Genomic DNA, 23,137 nt, shown 5'->3' with positions numbered 1-23,137 from the left:
TTTCCCCTCATCGCACTCACCATGATGGATTCGTTCATGTTTCTCATCTGGTAGGCGTCCATGTTGACTTCGGTCTGGTTGGAAACCTCCGAGCTGTTCGAGTGACTTGACTGGGGCAGATCAAAATAGTTACTGTCTGGTTCCCTGAGAGAAAGAGGGAATAAAACGTGAGTCACTAACAGATAAATAATGATGCTGGAAATAAAAATCCAAGTGGAAACTGTCAGCAAGCTGGTGTTGGTGGATCTGATCTTAGGACGGGCACGGCATCTGCTCGGCTCAGAAACACTCCAGGAATACCCAACACAAGGACTAACTCCTCATCAGTAATCCATAAGGTATCAATAAGTCACGAGTAAGTCTAAAATAAGTCATAATAAATATTATCACCTAGTCTCTACTTGCTGATGGTTTGCAGGGGGGAACAAGATACTCAAAGTGCACGGGGCACAGAATGACAAAAGAAAGCGTATTTAATATATGCCATAAAGTAATGCGGTGCCAGAGCGCTGAATGACATACTGAGCTCTGCTACATCTGTGTAAAGTAACATTACAGGTGAACTATATTTCTAGAGGACACATTGGGATATCAGTCAGGAGGAAACATATCACATACTGTATGTGTGTGTGTGTATATATATATATATTTCTATATACATTGTTCCAGAGACAGCTCATCTACAGAAATCATCAACCAATCGGAATCCTCAGTAACAGGAGGCTTTGGGCCCCAAATGTATAACAGAGAGGGTTCTGGGCCCGGGGGGCAGTGACCCCAGCAGATACACGGGAATCCTACGCACCAATAACAGACATGTACAAAGAGGCAGCAAGCAGCTCCGGCTGTGACTTACAGGGTACTCCAGAGGTGCTCAAATGTCGTCCCTTCATCAGCAGGGGAAGAATTAGACATCTTCACCGAGGGGGAATCAGACAAAGGATATATCACTCTGCGGAAGACAGTCACACGTATTACAGAGCGCACCCCACATGCTGCAGCAGATCCAACAACAAAGCATCACACATTATACTTTATTATGGTCTATTGGTGATTATTGGCAGGATCCTTAAAGGGGTACTCCAGCAAAAAAAAAAAAAAAATTTCTAATCAACTAGTTTCAGAAAGTTATACAGACTGTAATTTATTAGTATTTAAAAATCTCAAGATTTCACATACTTATCAGCTGCTGTATGTCCTGCAGGAAGTGGTGTATTCTCTCCAGTCTGACACAGTGCTCTCTGCTGCCACCTCTTTCCATGTCAGGAACTGTCCAGAGCAGGAGAGGTTTTCTATGGGGATTTGCTGCTGCTCTGGACAGTTCCTGACATGGACAGAGGTGGCAGCAGAGAGCACTGTGTCAGACTGGAGAGAATACACCACACACACACATTACACATGACAAACTTTGCTCCATGCTCCCTCTGAGCTAATATTTAGTCTTTTCTCAGTAAAAAAAAAAAAAAAAAAAAAAAAAGACCAAGCACAGGAAGTCCCCGTCCTTTGTGCTCACACACGGAGAGACACCTGTTCATCGTGCAGGTTATATATCACCTGCAATAAGGGCAATTTTTAGGCTTTTTATAGTATCAGTGATTCCTGGATCTTCTGGGCTGCCACCCCTCCTATTCCACGGAGCGACTGCAAAAGATTGCTGCTATCTAGGTCCTTTGTCTTCCAGCACGTTGAAAGACACTCAAAGACAACGATCACCTGACTTTGTGCATGTCGGCTGATTGTTGTCTTCTATTACACAAAGTGATTATTTGCTGTAGCGGTCAGCATTGGCCGAATACGGGCGATAATCGCTTTGTGTAATAGGGCCGCCTGTCACAGAGTACATGAGGTTATTATGCAGGAAGGCAGGGTTCACCTTCCTCCAAACATTTAGACCAAAAACCTCCATTTTGGTCTTATTCATCCATATAACACTGATCAGTTACATGAACAGTTACAATAGCTAATGTATTTGCTTAGAGGCTACTGTGGGCTCCTATGTGACCGCTATACACCTGGCACGTGACCACTATACACCTGGCATGTGACCACTATACACCTGGCATGCGACCGCTATACACCTGGCATGTGACCGCTATACACCTGGCATGCGACCGCTATACACCTGGCATGCGACCGCTATGCACCTGGCATGTGACCGCTATGCACCTGGCATGTGACCGCTATGCACCTGGCATGTGACCGCTATGCACCTGGCATGTGACTGCTATGCACCTGGCACGAGACCGCTATGCACCTGGCACGAGACCACTATACACCTGGCATGTGACCACTATACACCTGGCATGCGACCACTATACACCTGGCACGTGACCACTATACACCTGGCACGCGACCGCTATACACCTGGCATGCGACCACTATACACCTGGCACGCGACCACTATACACCTGGCATCTGACCACTATACACCTGGCATGCGACCACTATACACCTGGCATGCGACCACTATACACCTGGCATGTGACCAGTATACACCTGGCATGTGGCCTCATCCTTGGGTAATAATGGTCCTGAAAACCCTCCATCTGTATACAGTCTGTGTGACGGCCGACGTCCAGACTCTTTACAGATAGTTGAGTGACCATCTGCAGCCAGTCGCCCCCAATAACGCGACTGTCACCCCAGCGACTAGAAACACCAAGCTATGTATTTATCTAAAGGTTCAAAATTTAGCGATGAGCGAACCTGGAGCAGCTCGAGTCGATCCGAACCCAAACGATCAGCATTTGATTAGCGGTGGCTGCTGAACTTGGATAAAGCCCTAGGGCTATGTGGAAATCATGGATATAGTCATTGGTTTTCCAGACAACCTTAGAGCTTTATCCAAGTTCAGAAGCCGACACTAATCAAATGCCGATCGTTCGGGTTCGGATCGACTCGAACCCGGTTCGCTCATCTCTAGTTCACATACTTTGACCACAGACAGATATAGGATATTGGATCATTTTTCTCAATCCATAAATGACCAAACTAAAATGTCTTGACTTTGGTTCTTTATCTACTTTTAGATAAATCTATACAAAATCTGATATAATTTAAGGTCCAATTCGTGCAGAAATATAGAAAATGGAGAAGGGTTCACAAGCTTTAAGGGGTACTCCAGTGGGAAAAAAATTCAAATCAACTGGTGTCAGAAAAGTATAGAGATTTGTAATTTACTTCTGTATAAAAATCTGCAGGCTTTGAAAGAAAAACTGCTGCCACCTCTGTCCAAGTCAGGAACTGTCCAGAGCAGGAGAGGTTTTCTATGGGGATTTGCTGCTGCTCTGGACAGTTCCTGACATGGACAGAGGTGGCAGCAGAGAGCACTGTCACACTGGAGAGAATACACAACTTCCTGCAGGACATACAGCAGCTGATAAGTACTAGAAGACTGGAGATTTTTATATGGACGTAAAATTAAAGTTTCTAATTATTGTCATTAAAAATTATTAACTTTCTAATACCAGTTAATCTGAAAAATAAAAAATTAATACACATACACCAGAGGAGCCCTTTATGCACCACTGTAGATAGAAAAATAGATATGTTAGATACATAGATAAATAAATACATAGACATAGGATAGATAATATAAAAGGTAAAGCAAAGCCCATGTAATCATGGGGCCTCATACCAACATCTGCAGTGTGGCCTCACTCGACTACACACAGTGATGTCACAGTACAGGGGGGATACTACACACAGTGATGTCACAGTACAGGGGGATACTACACACAGTGATGTCACAGTACAGGGGGATACTACACACAGTGATGTCACAGTACAGGGGGATACTACACACAGTGATGTCACAGTACAGGGGGGATAATACACACAGTGATGTCACAGTACAGGGGGGATAATACACACAGTGATGTCACAGTACAGGGGGGATAATACACACAGTGATGTCACAGTACAGGGGGGATAATACACACAGTGATGTCACAGTACAGGGATACTACACACAGTGATGTCACAGTACTGGGGGATAATACACAGTGATGTCACAGTACAGGGATAATACACACAGTGATGTCACAGTACAGGGGGATACTACACACAGTGATGTCACAGTACAGGGGGATACTACACACAGTGATGTCACAGTACAGGGATACTACACACAGTGATGTCACAGTACAGGGATACTACACACAGTGATGTCACAGTACAGGGATAATACACAGTGATGTCACAGTACAGGGATAATACACAGTGATGTCACAGTACAGGGATACTACACACAGTGATGTCACAGTACAGGGATACTACACACAGTGATGTCACAGTACAGGGATACTACACACAGTGATGTCACAGTACAGGGATACTACACACAGTGATGTCACAGTACAGGGATAATACACACAGTGATGTCACAGTACAGGGGGGATAATACACACAGTGATGTCACAGTACAGGGGGGATAATACACACAGTGATGTCACAGTACAGGGATAATACACAGTGATGTCACAGTACAGGGGGGATAATACACACAGTGATGTCACAGTACAGGGAAAATACACAGTGATGTCACAGTACAGGGATAATACACACAGTGATGTCACAGTACAGGGGGGATACTACACACAGTGATGTCACAGTACAGGGGGGATACTACACACAGTGATGTCACAGTACAGGGGGGATAATACACACAGTGATGTCACAGTACAGGGGGGATAATACACACAGTGATGTCACAGTACAGGGATACTACACACAGTGATGTCACAGTACAGGGATACTACACACAGTGATGTCACAGTACAGGGGGGATAATACACACAGTGATGTCACAGTACAGGGATACTACACACAGTGATGTCACAGTACAGAGGGGATAATACACAGTGATGTCACAGTACAGGGATACTACACACAGTGATGTCACAGGATTGTAACGCTGCAGCATGAGCATACTTGAAACAAGATGTCAAGGATAATGCGTACTGTGACATCACAGCAGATATTAAAACAAATGATGACGTCACAGTGCAGTAATAACGCACACAGTGGGGATACAGCAAACAGTTAGGAGCCTCCATAGCTGATCTTGGAATAGAACCCATTCAGTTTCTTCCATCTTTAATAGACATCACTGTCCTTACTTCTTGAGTGTTGGGTCCCCATTGGTTTCTGGGCCTATGTCTGCTACCTTGGCAGATATGGCCACAGCAAAGCCTCTTTGAGCAGACCCCCCTTATCCAGACGTATAGCAGCCATTTCCATAGAGAAGACCCCTGTATATATGATACGTAGTATACACATTGATACATAGTAACACATCAGTGAAGTCGCTAGTTTCAAGATTCGGGGTAACATTTTCATATGAAGTTTCTTCTCCACTATAGAGTACACAGCTGGCAGCGAGGCATGCTGGGTAATCTCTGCAGTGATCAGGAGAGTGTGAACAGAGCTCTGCAGGAGTCAATTATATTAAAGTGCTAGCACTTCCATCATGGGCTCAGACACCAGCGAAGCCTCCAGAGGTCTCCAGCCTGTGGAAGACGGAATTAGACGCTGCACTTCCCATAGTTAAGATGTGCCAAGGCCGACAAGCCCGTGCCTGCCCATGGCTGCCCATAATGTGTCACTTTATTGCCTTCGTATCCTACACTTAAGGCGAATGTTAGTCCGCCAAGAGGGCTCTGATTGGAAGATTTGTCGACACTCACAGTGATAGCAGCTCCGAGTCAGTGTCCTGCTGGTAACTCCTATAGTCTGATGGCTGTATACAGCGAGAACCACCCCCAATAACATATGTGATCAGAGCTGCCAATGGCTGCCGACATCTCCAGAGCGGGAGACATGTCTGTACAGAATGACATAGGATTGGGCTGGATGTTGGGGGTTGTAGCGTTCTGTGCATAGACTACAACACAGGGATCATTTTAGGAGTTTAGTGTTTGATGTACAGACTACAATAAAACTGGATTATTAAAGGGCAACTCCAGCAAAGTTTTTTTTTTCATATTTAAAAATCTATGGTCTTCCAGTATTTATCAGCTGCTGTATGTCCTGCAGGAAGTGGTGTATTTTCTTCAGTCTGACACAGTGCTCTCTGCTGCCACCTCTGTCCATGTCAGGAACTGTCCAGAGCAGGAGAGGTTTTCTATGGGGATTTGCTGCTGCTCTGGACAGTTCCTGACATGGACAGAGGTGGCAGCAGAGAGCACTGTGTCAGACTGGAAAGAACACACCACTTCCTGCAGGACATACAGCAGCTGATAAGTACTGGAAGTTTTTAATTAGAAGTAAATTACAAATCTATATAACTTTATTACACTAGTTGAGTGCCCCTTTCATACACCCAGCAGTCGGTCAGGTGGTTGGGTCTTATAGCGTTTTATGCATAGTCTATAACAGAATTGTATTATGTTATATCCAGCAGTCGGTCATATTGGGGGTTGTAGCGTTTGATGTACAGAGTATAATATCTTGTATTATGGTCATGCTGGGAAGTGTAGTGCTCTCTCTATATAGTATATCAGGACTATGTACTTGCACTGTCCATTCTCAGCACCTCTGCAGCCCTAATCTATAACTCTGTTCCTCTGATTTTCTGCAGAATGCTGAAGTGAAGGAAATGTGAGGAAACAATGCAGAGGCCCTAACATCTCACAAGACTCCGCTCAAATCTCTGTACAACACCACCACCACCAGGCCACTCGGAGAACTGCAGAAAAACCATTAACTGATGGTAAGAGAAAGAATGAAGTCCCTGCTGGGCTCTGGGCTCTGTCCAGGGGCGGATTAACTTTCCCATAGGCCCTGGGCAGTTCACCAAGCCTGGGCCCCCCCACAGTAAGGGTACTGTTACACGGAACGATTATCGGCCGAATCGGCCCGATTCAGCCGATTATCGCTCTGTGTAATTAAGACAACGATCAGCCGATGATTGTTGTCATCGGCTGATCGTTGATATAGGTTAGAACCTATAATTGTCGGACGCTGACCACGCACCGCTACGTGTAATTGCGGCGTGCGGCCGGCGACTGACGATATACATTACCTATCCACGCCTCAGGGCGTGCTGCTGTGGTCCACTTCTCCCCGGGTCCCGCGCGCTCTAGCTTCAGAGTGGCCTGTCGGCACTCGTTTACAGTTGTTATGGGGCCCCTATCGGCCCGTCTTATAGTACCCTAACTATGGTAGCACTAGCATGGTGATCATAGTACAGGATAGATAATGTCATGATGCCCTGATTTGTGCAAAATTGAGGTAAAAAAGCAGCAAATCATGGCAGACCTGTAGCCAGGAGACAGAACACACCTGAAAGTATAAGTCTTTTTGGATGGCCATGGCCCCCCAGGAGCTCAGGGCCCCGGGTTACCGCCCGAAAGGGACCTATTATAATTCGCTACTGTGTATGATCGTAGGGAACAAAAAGCGTATATGTAACAGCACAATACAGCTGTGACCTATGCACACATCCAGCTAAGCGGCTACGACGCAGCAATAACAGAACTTCATGATTATGAGCCGCTTAACCCCCCCATATTCCTATTCACTGACTGATAGCAGAGATCTTAAAAACCACTGGGAGCTGAACTACAATGTAGATCTGGAAGGGTCTTGTATTCTCACCATGAGACGATTATCTCTGATTACATGGGACTGCAATACAGGCTAAAGAGAATGCACAGTATATGGCCTCCCCCAGTGTCACTGACTGTATACAGTATATACACAGGTAAGGAGAGAGGACAGGTCTCTAGTGATCTGCACATCCAGACTCCAGTATACAGAGACAGCTGTGGCTGCACACCTGTACATATGCTCTATGGTTTCCATGTACATGGCAGACATCATACACAAGCACTGTATGCAGGCCCCTGCTGGCATTGGTCAGTGACTAACGCCTGGCAGCCATGGAGATGTGGCAGCTGCTAATTTGCCCCCATTCTCTGTGTTCTAGGTATGACTTGTGTAATGTCACCAAGAAGAGATCAGCACCAGCACAGATGTACAGGAAGCACAGATAGACAGTCTGGTATCCATGGTCTCAGGGGTGTCACAGTACAGGGATACTACACACAGTGATGTCACAGTACAGGGGGGATACTACACACAGTGATGTCACAGTACAGGGGGGATAATACACAGTGATGTCACAGTACAGGGATACTACACACAGTGATGTCACAGTACAGGGATACTACACACAGTAATGTCACAGTACAAGGATACTACACAGTGATGTCACAGTACAGGGATAATACACACAGTGATGTCACAGTACAGGGATAATACACACAGTGATGTCACAGTACAAGGATACTACACACAGTGATGTCACAGTACAGGGATACTACACACAGTGATGTCACAGTACAGGGATACTACACACAGTGATGTCACAGTACAGGGGGGATAATACACACAGTGATGTCACAGTACAGGGATAATACACACAGTGATGTCACAGTACAGGGATACTACACACAGTGATGTCACAGTACAGGGATACTACACACAGTGATGTCACAGTACAGGGGGGATAATACACACAGTGATGTCACAGTACAGGGATAATACACAGCGATGTCACAGTACAGGGATAATACACACAGTGATGTCACAGTACAGGGGGGATACTACACACAGTGATGTCACAGTACAGGGATACTACACACAGTGATGTCACAGTACAGGGATACTACACACAGTGATGTCACAGTACAGGGATACTACACACAGTGATGTCACAGTACAGGGATAATACACAGTGATGTCACAGTACAGGGATAATACACACAGTGATGTCACAGTACAGGGGGGATAATACACACAGTGATGTCACAGTACAGGGATACTACACACAGTGATGTCACAGTACAGGGATAATACACACAGTGATGTCACAGTACAAGGATAATACACACAGTGATGTCACAGTACAGGGATAATACACAGTGATGTCACAGTACAGGGATAATACACACAGTGATGTCACAGTACAGGGATAATAATACACAGTGATGTCACAGTACAAGGATAATACACACAGTGATGTCACAGTACAGGGATAATACACACAGTAATGTCACAGTACAGGGGGATAATACACACAGTGATGTCACAGTACAGGGATAATACACACAGTGATGTCACAGTACAGGGATACTACACACAGTGATGTCACAGTACAGGGATAATACACAGTGATGTCACAGTACAGGGGGGATAATACACAAAGTGATGTCACAGTACAGGGGGATAATACACACAGTGATGTCACAGTACAGGGATAATACACATAGTGATGTCACAGTACAGGGATAATACACACAGTGATGTCACAGTACAAGGATACTACACAGTGATGTCACAGTACAGGGATAACACACAGTGATGTCACAGTACAGTGATATTAAACACAGTGATGTCACAGTACAGGGATAATAATACACAGTGATGTCACAGTACAAGGATAATACACACAGTAATGTCACAGTACAGGGGGATAATACACACAGTGATGTCACAGTACAGGGCTACTACACACAGTGATGTCACAGTACAGGGATAATACACAGTGATGTCACAGTACAAGGATAATACACACAGTGATGTCACAGTAATTGTATACATACACACACATATATACACACACACACTGTCCATTGTACACTATTACACTAAGATGTATTTTGGTGTTATTTATACGGGTTTGGCTTACTCTACATCTACAGGATATGAAGAGTCACAGGTCACATGGCGTACATACAACCCGGCCTTCATTCTGAATTCAGCTTAAAGGGCCTAAGTCTTGGATCCATATGATATGCGGTTGAATACACTCGCTGTTATCAGCCATTTAGCCCTGACAGAGGCTGAGATGATTGTCAGGAAGTGCAGAGATATTCCTGCCTCTATGACCTGTTCCTTATGCCCCATCTCCTCAGAAACCCTCAGAAATGCATCTATAGGATACAGCTGGGAGAATGTATACAGGTATATACTGAAAGAGGGTGTATAGGACCCTATGGATAATGCTGACCTGTGTGCCAATACGTAAGCCATGCTGACACCGCAGCATGAACGCACACCGTCATAGCCCTTATAATCTGCCGATCGTAGGGAACAAAAAGCGTATATGTAACAGCACAATACAGCTGTGACCTATGCACACATCCAGCTAAGCGGCTACGACGCGGCAATAACAGAACTTTATGATTATGAGCCGCTTAACCCCCCAGTGACTCACATTCCAGCCCACGGCCCCGGATTAACACTTTTCAGGTACTCTGCTGGCATTAGGCGTACAACCGCATAATAAACACAGGAATTAAAGGGATTGTTTAACCAAAACATAATTTCTTTCAAATCAACTGGTGCCAGTGATTTGTAGTTTACTTGTTTTATAAAATCTCCAGTCTTCCAGTACTTATCAGCTGCTGTATGTCTTGCAGGATGTGGTGTGTTATTTCCAGCCTGACTCAGTGCTCTCTGCTGCCACCTCTGTCCATGTCAGGAACTGTCCAGAGCAGCAGCAAATCCCCATAGAAAACCTCTCCTGCTCTGGACAGTTCCTGACATGGACAGAGGTGGCAGCAGAGAGCACTGTGTCTGAATGAAAAGAAAACATTTTCTGCAGGACATACAGCATAAGTATGGGAAGACTTGAAATGTTTTTATAGAAGTAAATTACAAATCTATAAAACTTTCCAACACCAGTTGATTTGAAAGAAAAAGATTTTTGCTGGACAACCCCTTTAACCTTTCACCAAAACCTATGCACTACTCATCTTCTGGGCGACAGATTCCCTATAACCAGGATATGCTTTAAGGCTATGTTCACACAGAAATTTTGCAACCAAAACCAGGAGTGGATTAAAAACACAGAAAGGCTCTGTTCACACACTGTTTAAATTGAGTGGATGGCCGTCATTAAATGGCAAATAATTGCTGTTATTTTAAAACAATGGCCGTTATTTGTCATAAATTTCAACATGAACAGACCCTTTCTTAATTTTCAATCAACTCCTGGTTTTGGTTGCAAAATACTGAGCGGGAGCATAGCCTTAATCCGTATTCCCAGGAAAACCTCTTATATTATGGTGAGGTTGTCCAGATAAAGAGAATCCCCACCTTGGAGTCCCCTATAACATCACTTCCAGATCCCAACTCACAGGAAGTGAACACGAATGTCAGCTCAGCCAATCGGTGTGCGGGGTGGGTGACTGCTGCGGCCTGCCATTGGCTGAGTGGACATTTCCTGGTTGTCGGTGCAGGAAGTGGAGATCAGCGGGGACCAGTGAGCATCCCTGCTTCTAGCGGAGTATACCTGTATAATATGGCAGATACCCTGAGTTCATCCAGTATGGGCCTTAGTGTATTACGGCCTCTGTGCATGGCCCCTAGGGGCCACTGATTATCTCATCAACTACTATAAATCCAATCTTTTTAGATTGCTGTAGCACTGGATGCAGCTATTGTTCCTTGTTATCAGCCACTTCTCCTCAGCAATGCGATGACTGACAGGACGTCTAGGACACTCCCTGCCACGTGTGATCAATATGATCTATAATATCTACAATTCTCAGGAAATCCACATACATTTCTGTACATAGACGTGAGGGATCAGCAGCTCGTCTTATAACGCTGCTGTATTATTATAAGATTACAGCTGGAGATACTGTGGCCCTTTATATAGGCAATTCATTAGATTTATAAGTGCGGCTCGAAAACACACACATATATATATATATATATATATATATATATATATATATATATATATACACATACATACATACATACACACATACACATATATCTTGCTACTAAGTAACACAGAAAGTTTGGTCAAGTACAAAACCGTATCTCTTTAAAGAAAAAGTGATTCAGGCAACCATTTTGGAAGTGGCGTTGCTATCTCTAACAACATTCGATAAGTCGCCTCTAAAATGGCGCCTGGCGAATAAGAAAAAAATCCAATTAAGTTATGAAAATGGCAAAAGTTCCTCTTAGCAGTTTTGCTGACTGTGCGAGATCTAAATCTGAGGTTTCCGTCAGCTGTGATGGTGATGATCCCCGATTCACGGACCCGCTGATCACATACCCAGAGGTCACCTAGGACCATACATACCCGCATGGTGGGGGAAAAACTAAATCTGTGGGAGTATCGGGTGAATTAAGAAACAGGGCGAGCGCGGGGGTCACGTGACCTCAGTCATATCACACGTGTTCTGGTTTAAGGTGGTATTATGAAGTTCCCTCTTCCTGTTCTCATAGTGAATCATCAACAAAAGTCTACAGAAATGAACACTGATCATAGTAACAGTATATATACATATTTATAAATATCAACACTAGCTACCCAGCAGGAGTATTATACAATGAAACCTCTCTGAGGAAACCACCCAATGAGACATGGAAAAGTGGTCTTCTGCTGGGGGTCTTCTCAGTGGTCTCACTATATATGCAGATCTTCTATCTAAATTGAGATAAGCACAACTGGAGTATGAGCCCAATCGTCCTGCATTTGACTCCCTGCGGCTGAAGAAGTTGGATGCTACCCTAGTGGAGTCCTAGAAAACATGGATACAGCCATAGGCCATAGGTTGTATCCACATTGTCTGTGAGCAGGGATGGTGGAAGCCCAGGTCTGTTATCCCCGGGCATTGCTGGGAGCTGTACTTCAGGGACAGTTGGAGAGCCACGGTTTAAACAGTAAGGTATAAAAACTCCTTGAAATATCTGCCATAAAGAAAAATGGCTCAGAAACCTATATATCCTCCCCTTCTCTTGTATATTGTAAGCCCTTGCGGGCAGGGTCCTCTCTCCCTATGTAAGTCCTCATGGGCAGGGTCCTCTCTCCCTATGTAATACCTGGCGGGCAGGGTCCTCTCTCCCTATGTAATACCTGGCGGGCAGGGTCCTCTCTCCCTATGTAAGCCCTCCCGGGCAGGGTCCTCTCTCCCTATGTAAGCCCTGGCGGGGAGGGTCCTCTCTCCCTATGTAAGCCCTCCTGGGCAGGGTCCTCTCTCCCTATGTAAGCCCTCCTGGGCAGGGTCCTCTCTCCCTATGTAAGCCCTGGTGGGCAGGGTCCTCTCTCCCTATGTAAGCCCTGGTGGGCAGGGTCCTCTCTCCCTATGTAAGCCCTGGTGGGCAGGGTCCTCTCTCCCTATGTAAGCCCTGGTGGGCAGGGTCCTCTCTCCCTATGTAAGCCCTGGCGGGGAGGGTCCTCTCTCCCTATGTAAGCCCTGGCGGGGAGGGTCCTCTCTCCCTATGTAAGCCCTGGCGGGGAGGGTCCTCTCTCCCTATGTAAGCCCTGGTGGGCAGGGTCCTCTCTCCCTATGTAAGCCCTGGTGGGCAGGGTCCTCTCTCCCTATGTAAGCCCTGGTGGGCAGGGTCCTCTCTCCCTATGTAAGCCCTGGCGGGGAGGGTCCTCTCTCCCTATGTAAGCCCTGGCGGGGAGGGTCCTCTCTCCCTATGTAAGCCTGGCAGAGTCCTCTAGCCCATGTACCAGTCTGCCATTTACCTCATGCCATGTGTTTTCTTTGTCACCCCCTATCACTTGTACAGTGCTCTGGAATGAAATGCCATTAATAAATATAAAATAAATAAATAGTCTATACATTTATACAGAACATTAACATCTCTGAGAAACTCGACCGGGCTGACCGTCCCGCCATCACCACCACGCTCGCGCTCATTGTGCTGTAATTCAGAGCATTCGTGCTTCCTTTATCTATGATGCGAGGCAACATCTTAGTGAACACGAGCAGAGTGGATATGTACAGACGTAGCAGAGCTGAGCATGTTATGCAGCATTAAATTATGTGCACAGGACTGACTGTTCAGTAACACATCCAGCTCTGCTGCATCTCTATGAACTGCTGTGTAAACAGATTGTTACATGGCTCCATATGTATAAGTCTGGTGATATGTGTCCCATAGCATCCACGTGGTGGGCCGTGCAGACTGCCCTTACTGTACCAGTGAGTCCCCAACGAGCCTAAATCTGCACAGTAAGGGGGTATTACAGCATAGACTTACCCCTCATCCATTGGTAGAGTGACTCTGTACTTGGGAATACCCCACTCAGTGGCTCGGTTACTCTTAGGGCGCCTGTGATTCTCCATTTATAGTGCAGAGTGGGCGGCGCGGTCACACACCACGTCATCTTATTTGTCATCAACTTTTAAGGACGTTTTGAAACTTCCACTTTGATGCACTCTTAGTGTTAAAGAGACAGACGTGACTCCAATTCACTTTTAAATGGGTTTCAGTCTTAGATTATTATGTTTATATAGAACGTCCCGTAGTTGCTGATTCAGTCCGTGTTCTCATAGTGTGGGCTGTATAGTCTCATATTAGATATAATATACATTATTGAAATGACATAGAGGAAAAGTGATAGGGGTTGTGCAGAGCATATACAATGTAAAGGAAGTCTGAGTTGCTGGGGGTGGATGGGAGTCCTGTAGTTAGGATCCTCATGGTTTGGCCAGAATGGAAATTGGTAACAGAGTCTCTCACACACTGGAGGACCCATCCTGTCCTGCACAGTCCATTGGATTGAATAAGCACTGTGTAATACTCAATTTTCCCTGTGGCGGCGCTATAGGGAAAATAAACACTTTCTGCAGATTACAGATACTCTTGGGGGTCCCAGCAGGGGGCGCTTTTTGTTGAGACCCTAGATCAGGGATGGGAACCTTCTGCCCTGCAGCTGTTGCAAAGCTACAATTCCCATCATGCCTGGGCAGATAAAAAGCCATATCTTTTGATGGCAATGATGGGAATTGTAGTTTTGTAACAGCTGGAGAGCCGAAGGTTCCCCATCCCTGTCCTAGAAGATTAAGAGCGTGTTACTGTCAGCAGGTTATCGAAAGGAGGACCGGTCCTGTATTATACAGTTATGTCCTCATCCCTACCCGAGGGCATCCTAAAGGCTCTATTACACAAAACGACTATCGGCTGTTACGGCCGATATTAGTCTCGTGTAATAGAAGACTACGATCAGCTGGCATGAACTACGTCAGCTGATCGTTACCTTTTAACATGTTAAAAACACAACGATCACAATAGCGGCAAGCCCATAGAAGATAGGAGCGGTCTGCTGCCACCTCTCATATTCCACGGACGACGGCAGCAGACCACTGCTATCCTTTATGGGCTGCTTGGACGATCTAGTGATTACCTGGGCAGCCCCTCCCCCCGCACACTCTAACCCGCTCGCTGCCGACACGTGTAACAGCGCTCGTTTGCTCCTCTCCATCACCCCGTGTAATAGGGGATTAACCTGTAGCTAGATCCTTATAGCATTCCTTACACAGAAGCACATGGTGGCTTTACTGGGATAACTAGCTGATCAGGGGTTGTCCATCCACTGGGACCACCACCGACCCCTACAACAAATGTCAGCAGTTTCCTGTATGAATAGAACAGCGGAGTGTGCATGCTTTCACTCCATCCATTCTGGATACAATTAACCTCCAATTCTTGGGATCGGTGAGGGTCCCAGCAGTTGGTTGGATAATGTATTACTAGAGGTTCTAGTTACCCCTCTGGCTGGGGAGAATGACCCAGAGGGGCTGCCCCAATCATCTCTTTTACCAGGATGGGAAGTGGGGTAGATTCAGAGCTTTTGAGGTTAAAATAAACCCTGAAAGGTCCCGGAACAACTTTTGGCTTTGGACCAGCCCATCCCAGGGGCTTACAGTCCCAGGTCATGTACTGACTATGACTGACATCATAAGACATGAAGATAGAGGAGGGAACAGAGGAAGGAAATGCAGGTGTATTTGCTTGTACAGTGTTGCAGCACACAAGCTTAGCCATGTCTCTAGAAGAATTCCTAACTAGTCGCAGAGAAAGACGCAAGAAGAAGTAGTCACGAGGCCCTACCTGCTCTGCAGGACTTTGTAAACCCTGCTGGAACTTCTTAGCAGAGGAGCGTCACGTTCTTGTGAAACAGCCTTCTCTGCACCAGGGCCGTGTAGCGTCTCTGTCTCCTAGGCAATGACATGGAGACTACTGACGGATAGGTGAGAGTGTGGCTTGGTTTGTGTGCTCTTTCCTGGAACAGTGAGCACACACAAACTGGGAGTGTTATGCTTGGCTTGTGAGGAACGTCTGAGCCACGATGCACATGCCAGCTTTATAGGAAGGAAAACATAGAGCGATTGCCTTTCACAGTGACACCGTTCTAGTAGTCAACTCTCCTGCGTGTGAAGGGTTCAATGTGATATATACCAATCAGATGCAAAACTTTATCCTTATAAACTATATCCTCACCACCTTCCAGCTGTTGCAGAACTACAATTCCCATCATGCTTAGACAGTGTACAGCAGGGGGGTCAAACTCACCGCCCTCCAGCTGTTGCAGAACTATAATTCCCATCATGCCCGGAAAGCCAAAGCTAAAGAAGGAGATGCTCTGTACTGGGATGTGACAAAGGTTATATAAAACCCAATAAAGGAGAAGTCTGGGGTCTGACTTTTTTTCCCCAGAAGAGACGGGGAGGAGGTGGCTGAACATAACAACATGCACCTACTTCCCCGCCTCCAGCACTGGGCTCCGCTGTCCTCTGTTCCAATTTCCGGTCATTCGGCCGCTTCAAGCAGGGACCCAGGTTGTGACGCCATAGGCCTGCTCATAGCAAGAAGCACCCGAGGGACCGGGAAATGGAGTGTAGGACAGCGGACGTTAGAGCTATAGCCGGGGACGTTGCAATCAGTGGTTGTGGCGGGGCAGCGCACTGATTGGCTGAGCGGGATGTCCAGTCAGGAACCCCCAAAGCAAGGAGCGTAGAGTCAGTAATGTATGTACCGGACAGTTAGGGTTTAAGGGGGCTGTGACTTACATACTTGCAGGGGGATGTCAATCCTGCTGCGAGTATGTACTCCCATTGAAAATGACCAGCAAAGGATCGGCTGCGGATCCGGTGTGTGTGTTTTTTACCCTAAAGGGTTACAGTATCACTTACATGTATGTAAAAATACATTAGGGGTTAAAGATCAGTCAGGCTCATGATACCAAACCTATTCTGTGCATTTGCAAACCAGACATGTATAGCAAAGGGTTAAACCTACAGCAAACCCTGAAGCATTGCAAACACTTGCGAACTATCTTTGCATGTCTACATTGTTACATTCCGACCTATTACCCCTCTATGTGGAGAATTAATCTCTTTTCCTACATGTCACCAAGGTAGATTAAAATACGGCATCCTACAACCTCTCAGTAAAACCTGTAATCGAAACATCTATCCACCCATACGGATAGTACTGCACATAGAACTCTTATTGGGACTACCACATGGGCATTATGGTCGGGGACATTGATACTAGACAATAATAAACAATGAAACCCACACCAACCTGAGGACAGGAGAGGTGCTGTTTCTGGAAGAAGGCGGACATGTTTTTTTAAGCCTGGAAACCCCTTTAAAGGAGAACTCCAGGCTGGAGAGCTTTTTGGCAGAATGCTGGGTTGGGGGAGGATGAAAGCAGTAACATGCTCTCACCTTACCTATTGTAATTTATTAGCAGGTACAGTATCAGACATGGTGACTATTACATTTGCATAGATGAAGGTCCGTTACCCATGTAATATTAATAGAGTTTTACACCGTGAAATAGTAAGTGAAAGTGATTTACATTGTGTAAGCCAAGCTGAGGGGCCTCAGGGGATCCCCCGGGCCGTCATCTCACAACACCTTGCTTGTCTCTAAACAATTACCCTGAGCCGGTGTCTGGGGTCTGAGCGGATTAAGGGAAGACTTTCCATCAGATGAGGCGTACCATGACCGTGCTACTTCTACAACTAAATCCCAACAAATCAGACCCTGTACCCAGTTAGATCAAAGTATCTGAGGGTTGTCTTATTTTCAATACAATTATATACATTTAGATTGATCCTATAATTACATAGATGGACACCGGGCAGCTGGGTAATTAGACTTCATATGGTCCATGACAGTCAATGGACCTGCCGGTCTTTATGTCGGCATCGCTCTGAAATGTTCTGGTTTCCTTGCTCCTTAGACTAAATTCACACGTTCTGTGAAATTGTCTGTGATCGCAGATCCGCGACCATGGACAATTTTAGGGGCCATAGAATCCTGAGAGTCTATATAGACAATAAGTCCCGGGAAAAAATAGGATATGTCATAACTGGGATGTCGTGATCATGGCACGGATTTGCCAATACAAGTCTATGGAATCAGTGTTTTTCACAGTAATCACATCTGTGAAAAACGCAAATCAAAGCAAACTAGTCCAAATTTTTTTTTTTTTTTACCAGTATAGCATTTTATGCGGATGCAGATGTGGATACGGATGCACCAGGACGCAATTACAGACCAAACTGCACGGATCACGGAGAACAATGAATGACACTGAATGTGTGAATCAGGCCTTATCCACATGTCCCGTAAAGTTGTCTGTAACTGTGGATCCGTATTCATAGTTTAACTTTGATTTATAGTCACAGTCCATTTTAGTCTTGATCCGTAATCCACTCTGTTAAAAAAAAAGGACATGTCCTAATGTGGATTGAAACTGCAGTACGGATCAGACCATAAAACTCTATGGGATCCGTGATTTTTACAGATGTCACATCAGTGATGTCCGTAAAATTCACAAGTGAAATGTGTTCAACTTTATTACCAGTACTGTTCTCATTTTACGGGAACGGATGCAATTACAGACGATTTTACACGGATCACAGTGAAAAAATTTGTGAGAGGCTTTGTGGCCCAGAAAAATTACTGAATGTGTGAATAAGACGACCTAAGGCCTTCCTTCCTCCAACACTACTATAGGGAAACCTGTGACTGTGTGTAGGCTATTAACGCAATGAGCGACGACCATTCTTCTTTCTAATTTCTTCAGAAAAACACTCAATCTGATTCCTTTCCAGGCTTTGTACTATAAGGCAGTGCTCTCCTGCTGTTGTAAAACTACAGTTCGTATCCGGCCACAAAGATTACCGGGGGGTGAAGAAGTTGGATGCTGCCCTAGGGAGTCCTGGAGAACATGGATGTAGTCTATGGCCGTATCCATGTTTTCCAGGCAGCCTTAGGACGGCATCCAACTTCTTCACTCCCCCCCGGTAATCAAACGCAGTGTTCCGGCTCAGAAGAACCCTAATGTACTCGAGATTTGCTCATCTCTGCTTGTTGTGCTACATCTATGGCTACGGCATCTAGTGCCGCCTTCTTGTCAATTTCTGCCTGCAGGCTGCAGGATTTTAACAATTAATTCTCCTTTAATATAATACACAGAAACATATCAACAGACGACAATCACGTTACGCCGCCTAAAACTCTATAAAAATATTTTGCCAAAATTTGCTTGCCGCTTTCGCCTGGTACCTGTAGTGGTTTATAATAGATGTTTATTTTATCCGGAAGCCAATTAGCCCTTTTGTTTACCGCGGCGGCAGCTTCTTCATTTGCACTTCTCCTCCAAGACTGTGGGAACGATAACAAGTCGGAGGGTTACAAACTGCAGAGAAATAATTAGTCTGAATATCGTCTGAGGGTAGAAATTAAAGGAGACGATGCAAGTTTGGGCACGTTCTTATAAAGGGAAAAAAATAATAATAGGAGAGAAGAGCGTCAATTACCAGACTGTTGTGTTGACATAGTTAGGACTACTGGGAAGAAAATGTGTGGAAATAAAAAATATAAATGAAGGTCTAATCATACAGTGTTACAGATCGGGACCTGGTGAGATAGATCTATATATATAGCCTGGAAGAGTCCTGCTGTCTCTCTGATACAGAGCTCCAAATCCCCTGCACATTCGTATGAGAAGCAGCATACTGCATAATCATAAATCACAGTAACCTGTATGCAGTCAGCTCCCCCTACTGGTGGCTGCAACATAAAAAAAATAAATTACATTTAAAAGGGTTTAACCCCTTTAAAGTGACACTGTCATCTCCTTTTTGCATTCTGACATCTCTACACAGGTGTAAAGGGTAAATTTAGCAGTTTTCATACCTTATTTTATATCATACGTCATGGTGCTTGTTCCAGTTAAAGTGATCTTTTATCATCTGCAGATTGTCCTATCTGGACACAGTCGAAGCGCCACTTAGCCCCGCCCACAATGCCCTGTGACATCATTGTTGCATAGGCCCCTCAGCGGGGCGGGGCCCATGCACCAATGACGTCACAGGGTGGAGCCAACGGTGGCATTCTGGGCGGGGCTAAGTGCCGCTTTGCCCGTGAAGCCCCACTAAGATAGCACAATCCACAGATGATAAAAGATCACTTTTAATGGAACAAGCAACATGATGTATGATATAAAATAAGATAAAACTGCTAAATTTACCCTTTACACCTGTGTAGAGGTCATAATGCCAAAAGGGGGTGACAGTGTCCCTTTAAGGACAGAGCCCAAAATGGCCTTAAAGGGGTAGTCCACCCAAAAAAAATTTCTTTCAAATCAACTGGTGCCATAAAGTGCCAGAGATTTGTAATTCACTTCTATTAAAAAATCTTAAGTCTTCCAGTACTTATCAGCTGCTGTGTGTCCAGCAGGAAGTGGTGTTTTCTTTCCAGTCTGACACAGTGCTCTCTGCTGCCACCTCTGTCCATGTCAGGAACTGTCCAGAGCAGTAGCAAATCCCCATAGAAAACCTCTCCTGCTCTCTAGACTGGAAATAATACAACTTCCTGTTGGGCATACAGCAGCTGATAAGTACTGGAAGGCTTGAGATTTTTTAATAAAAGTAAATTACAAATCTCTGGCACTTCATGGCAGCAGTTGATTTGAAAGAAAATTTTTTTTGGTGGACTACCCCTTTAAGGAGCGGGCCAATTTTCAGTTTTGCATTTTCAATTTCTCCTCCTCGCTTTCTAAGAGCTATAACTCTACTCTATAACAATCTACCATAAAATTAATAATGAAACCCCCAAAATATCATTTATGGGGTGAAATTGAGAAAAAATACAATTCCGCAAATTTTGGGGGCTTCCGTGTTTACGTAATACGCTTTACACTAAAACTGACCTGATATCTTTATTTTATAGATCAGTCTGAATACAGTTATATGCAGTCTGTATACCTTTTCTAATATTTTACTGTTTTTTATAACAGTAAAACTTTTTTTTGCAAATAGGTGTGATTACATAGGCCCCTATTGTTTAACGCCTATAACGCTTTTAGTTTTTCATGTATTGGGCTGTATGGAGTGTCATTCTTTGCGCCATGATCTCTAGTTTTCATTAGTACCAAATGTGTATAGATCGGATGTATTGATCACTTTTTTTTATATATATATATATATATATATATATATATATATATATATATATATATAAAATGTAATTAAAAAAATCATAAATTCTGGTGTTTTTTGTTTATGCCATTCACCATGCGGGAACAATCTTGTTTTACTTTAATAGATCAAACAATTACGCAAGCTACGGCATATAATACGTTTATTTATTTAAAGTTTTATTTATAAAATGGGAAAGTTGAGTGATTTAACTTTTTATTGGGGGAAGGGCTATGGCATGATTATTAAAACTTTAAAAAAATATATATATTTTACACTTTTTAAGTCCCCCTAGGGGACTTAAATTTTTACAGTGGATCAGTAACACTCATCATTGCTATGCCATGGCAGACTCAATGCATGGATCGCCAACCTGCCGGGAGGAAGGTAAATGACCTCTGGCAGTCAGTTACAAGGATTGGGACCCCGGCATCACACTGCAGGGGTGCTGATCGGTCAGTGACAAGAGCGCGCACCACGGCCCTACAGAGGTTACTGGCAGGCCACCACGCAATCACAGTGGCATAGTCATAAACAGTGAGGGCCTGGCTGCTGATAGCAGCCGGTCCCCACAGGGTATGAAGTGAACTAAGCTCCTGAGCTCACTTCATAGCACCGCCAGAGCCACTGGCGTACTGGTATGTCATGGGTCCTTAAAGGGGTTGTCCGGCGAAAAAAATTATTCACAGAATAACACACATTACAAAGTTATACAACTTTGTAATGTATGTTATGTCTGTGAATGGCCCCCTTCCCCGTGTCCCACCACCCCCACCCGTGTACCCGGAAGTGTGGTGCGCTATACATTACCTGTCACGTGCCGACCACGGTCTCCGATCCTCAGCAGTGACGTCTTCTTCGGGAGGCCAGCGGATCTTCCCGAGTGCTGGCCGCCCTCTGCAGCGTCATCCGAAGCTCAGCCGCGATTGGCTGAGCATAACTGTGCTCAGCCAATCGCGGCTGAGCAGCTGATGACGTGGCCGCGTCATCAGCCGCTCAGCCGCGATTGGCTGAGCATAACTGTGCTCAGCCAATCGCGGCTGAGCGGCTGATGACGCGGCCACGTCATCAGCTGCTCAGCCGCGATTGGCTGAGCACAGTTATGCTCAGCCAATCGCGGCTGAGCTTCGGATGACGCTGCAGAGGGCGGCCGGCACTCGGGAAGATCCGCCGAACTTACGAAGAAGACGTCACTGCTGACGATCGGAGACCGTGGACGACACGACATGCGGTGAGTATAATGCACCACACTTCCGGGTCTAGCGTGGGTGGGGGGAAACACGGGGAAGGGGGCCATTCACAGACATAACATACATTACAAAGTTGTATAACTTTTTAATGTGTGTTATTCTGTGAATAATTTTTTTCGCCGGACAACCCCTTTAAGGGGTTGAAGAGGTAATCCTGCAAAAAAGGGGTGTATTCTCTCCAGTGTGACACAGTGCTCTCTGCTGCCACCTCTGTCCATGTCAGGAACTGTCCAGAGCAGGAGAGCTTTTCTGTTTCAATCTTTTTATTAATTTTTCAAATAAAAGTCAAAACAACATCATTAAAGTTGTATAAAAGATATTTGAGCTATATCATAGACAAAACAAGTCAGAAACAACATATATAGAATAGCATGAGATCTAGACATCTAAAACAGTGTTAGAAGGAGAGGTTTTCTATGGTGATTTGCTGCTGCTCTGGACAGTCCCTGACATGGACAGAGGTGGCAGCAGAGAGCACTGTGTCACACTGGAGAGAATACACCACTTCCTGCAGGACATACAGCAGTTGATAAGTAATGGAAGACTGGAGATCTTTAAAAAGAAGTAAATTACAAATCTATATTTGATTATATTCTGACACCAGTTGATTTCAAAGAAAAAGATT

At 45.0% G+C, this 23,137-nt stretch overlaps 1 protein-coding gene across 10 annotated transcripts in view; it reads right to left on the bottom strand.

Moving 5' to 3' along the window:
- Positions 1 to 23,137, bottom strand: part of TP73 (tumor protein p73) — an 87,674-nt gene that overhangs the window by 51,139 nt on the left and 13,398 nt on the right. For 7 of the 10 annotated variants that reach the window (XM_069946433.1, XM_069946432.1, XM_069946434.1 and 4 more), the window contains exons 2-3: positions 857 to 952; positions 21 to 144 (exon numbers count right to left, since the gene is read on the bottom strand). In XM_069946433.1, the coding sequence (XP_069802534.1) occupies positions 21 to 144; positions 857 to 952 (220 nt within the window). Of the gene's footprint in view, positions 1 to 20; positions 145 to 856; positions 953 to 19,346; positions 19,446 to 23,137 lie in introns of all 10 variants that reach the window. The other 3 variants (XM_069946440.1, XM_069946439.1, XM_069946438.1) reach the window with 2 other exon arrangements.

Source organism: Dendropsophus ebraccatus, chromosome 12 (assembly GCF_027789765.1).
Source record: "Dendropsophus ebraccatus isolate aDenEbr1 chromosome 12, aDenEbr1.pat, whole genome shotgun sequence".
Classification (NCBI taxonomy): domain Eukaryota; kingdom Metazoa; phylum Chordata; class Amphibia; order Anura; family Hylidae; genus Dendropsophus; species Dendropsophus ebraccatus.
Note: the sequence above shows the minus strand (reverse complement) of the source record. Positions and strands in the feature narration are given on the sequence as shown.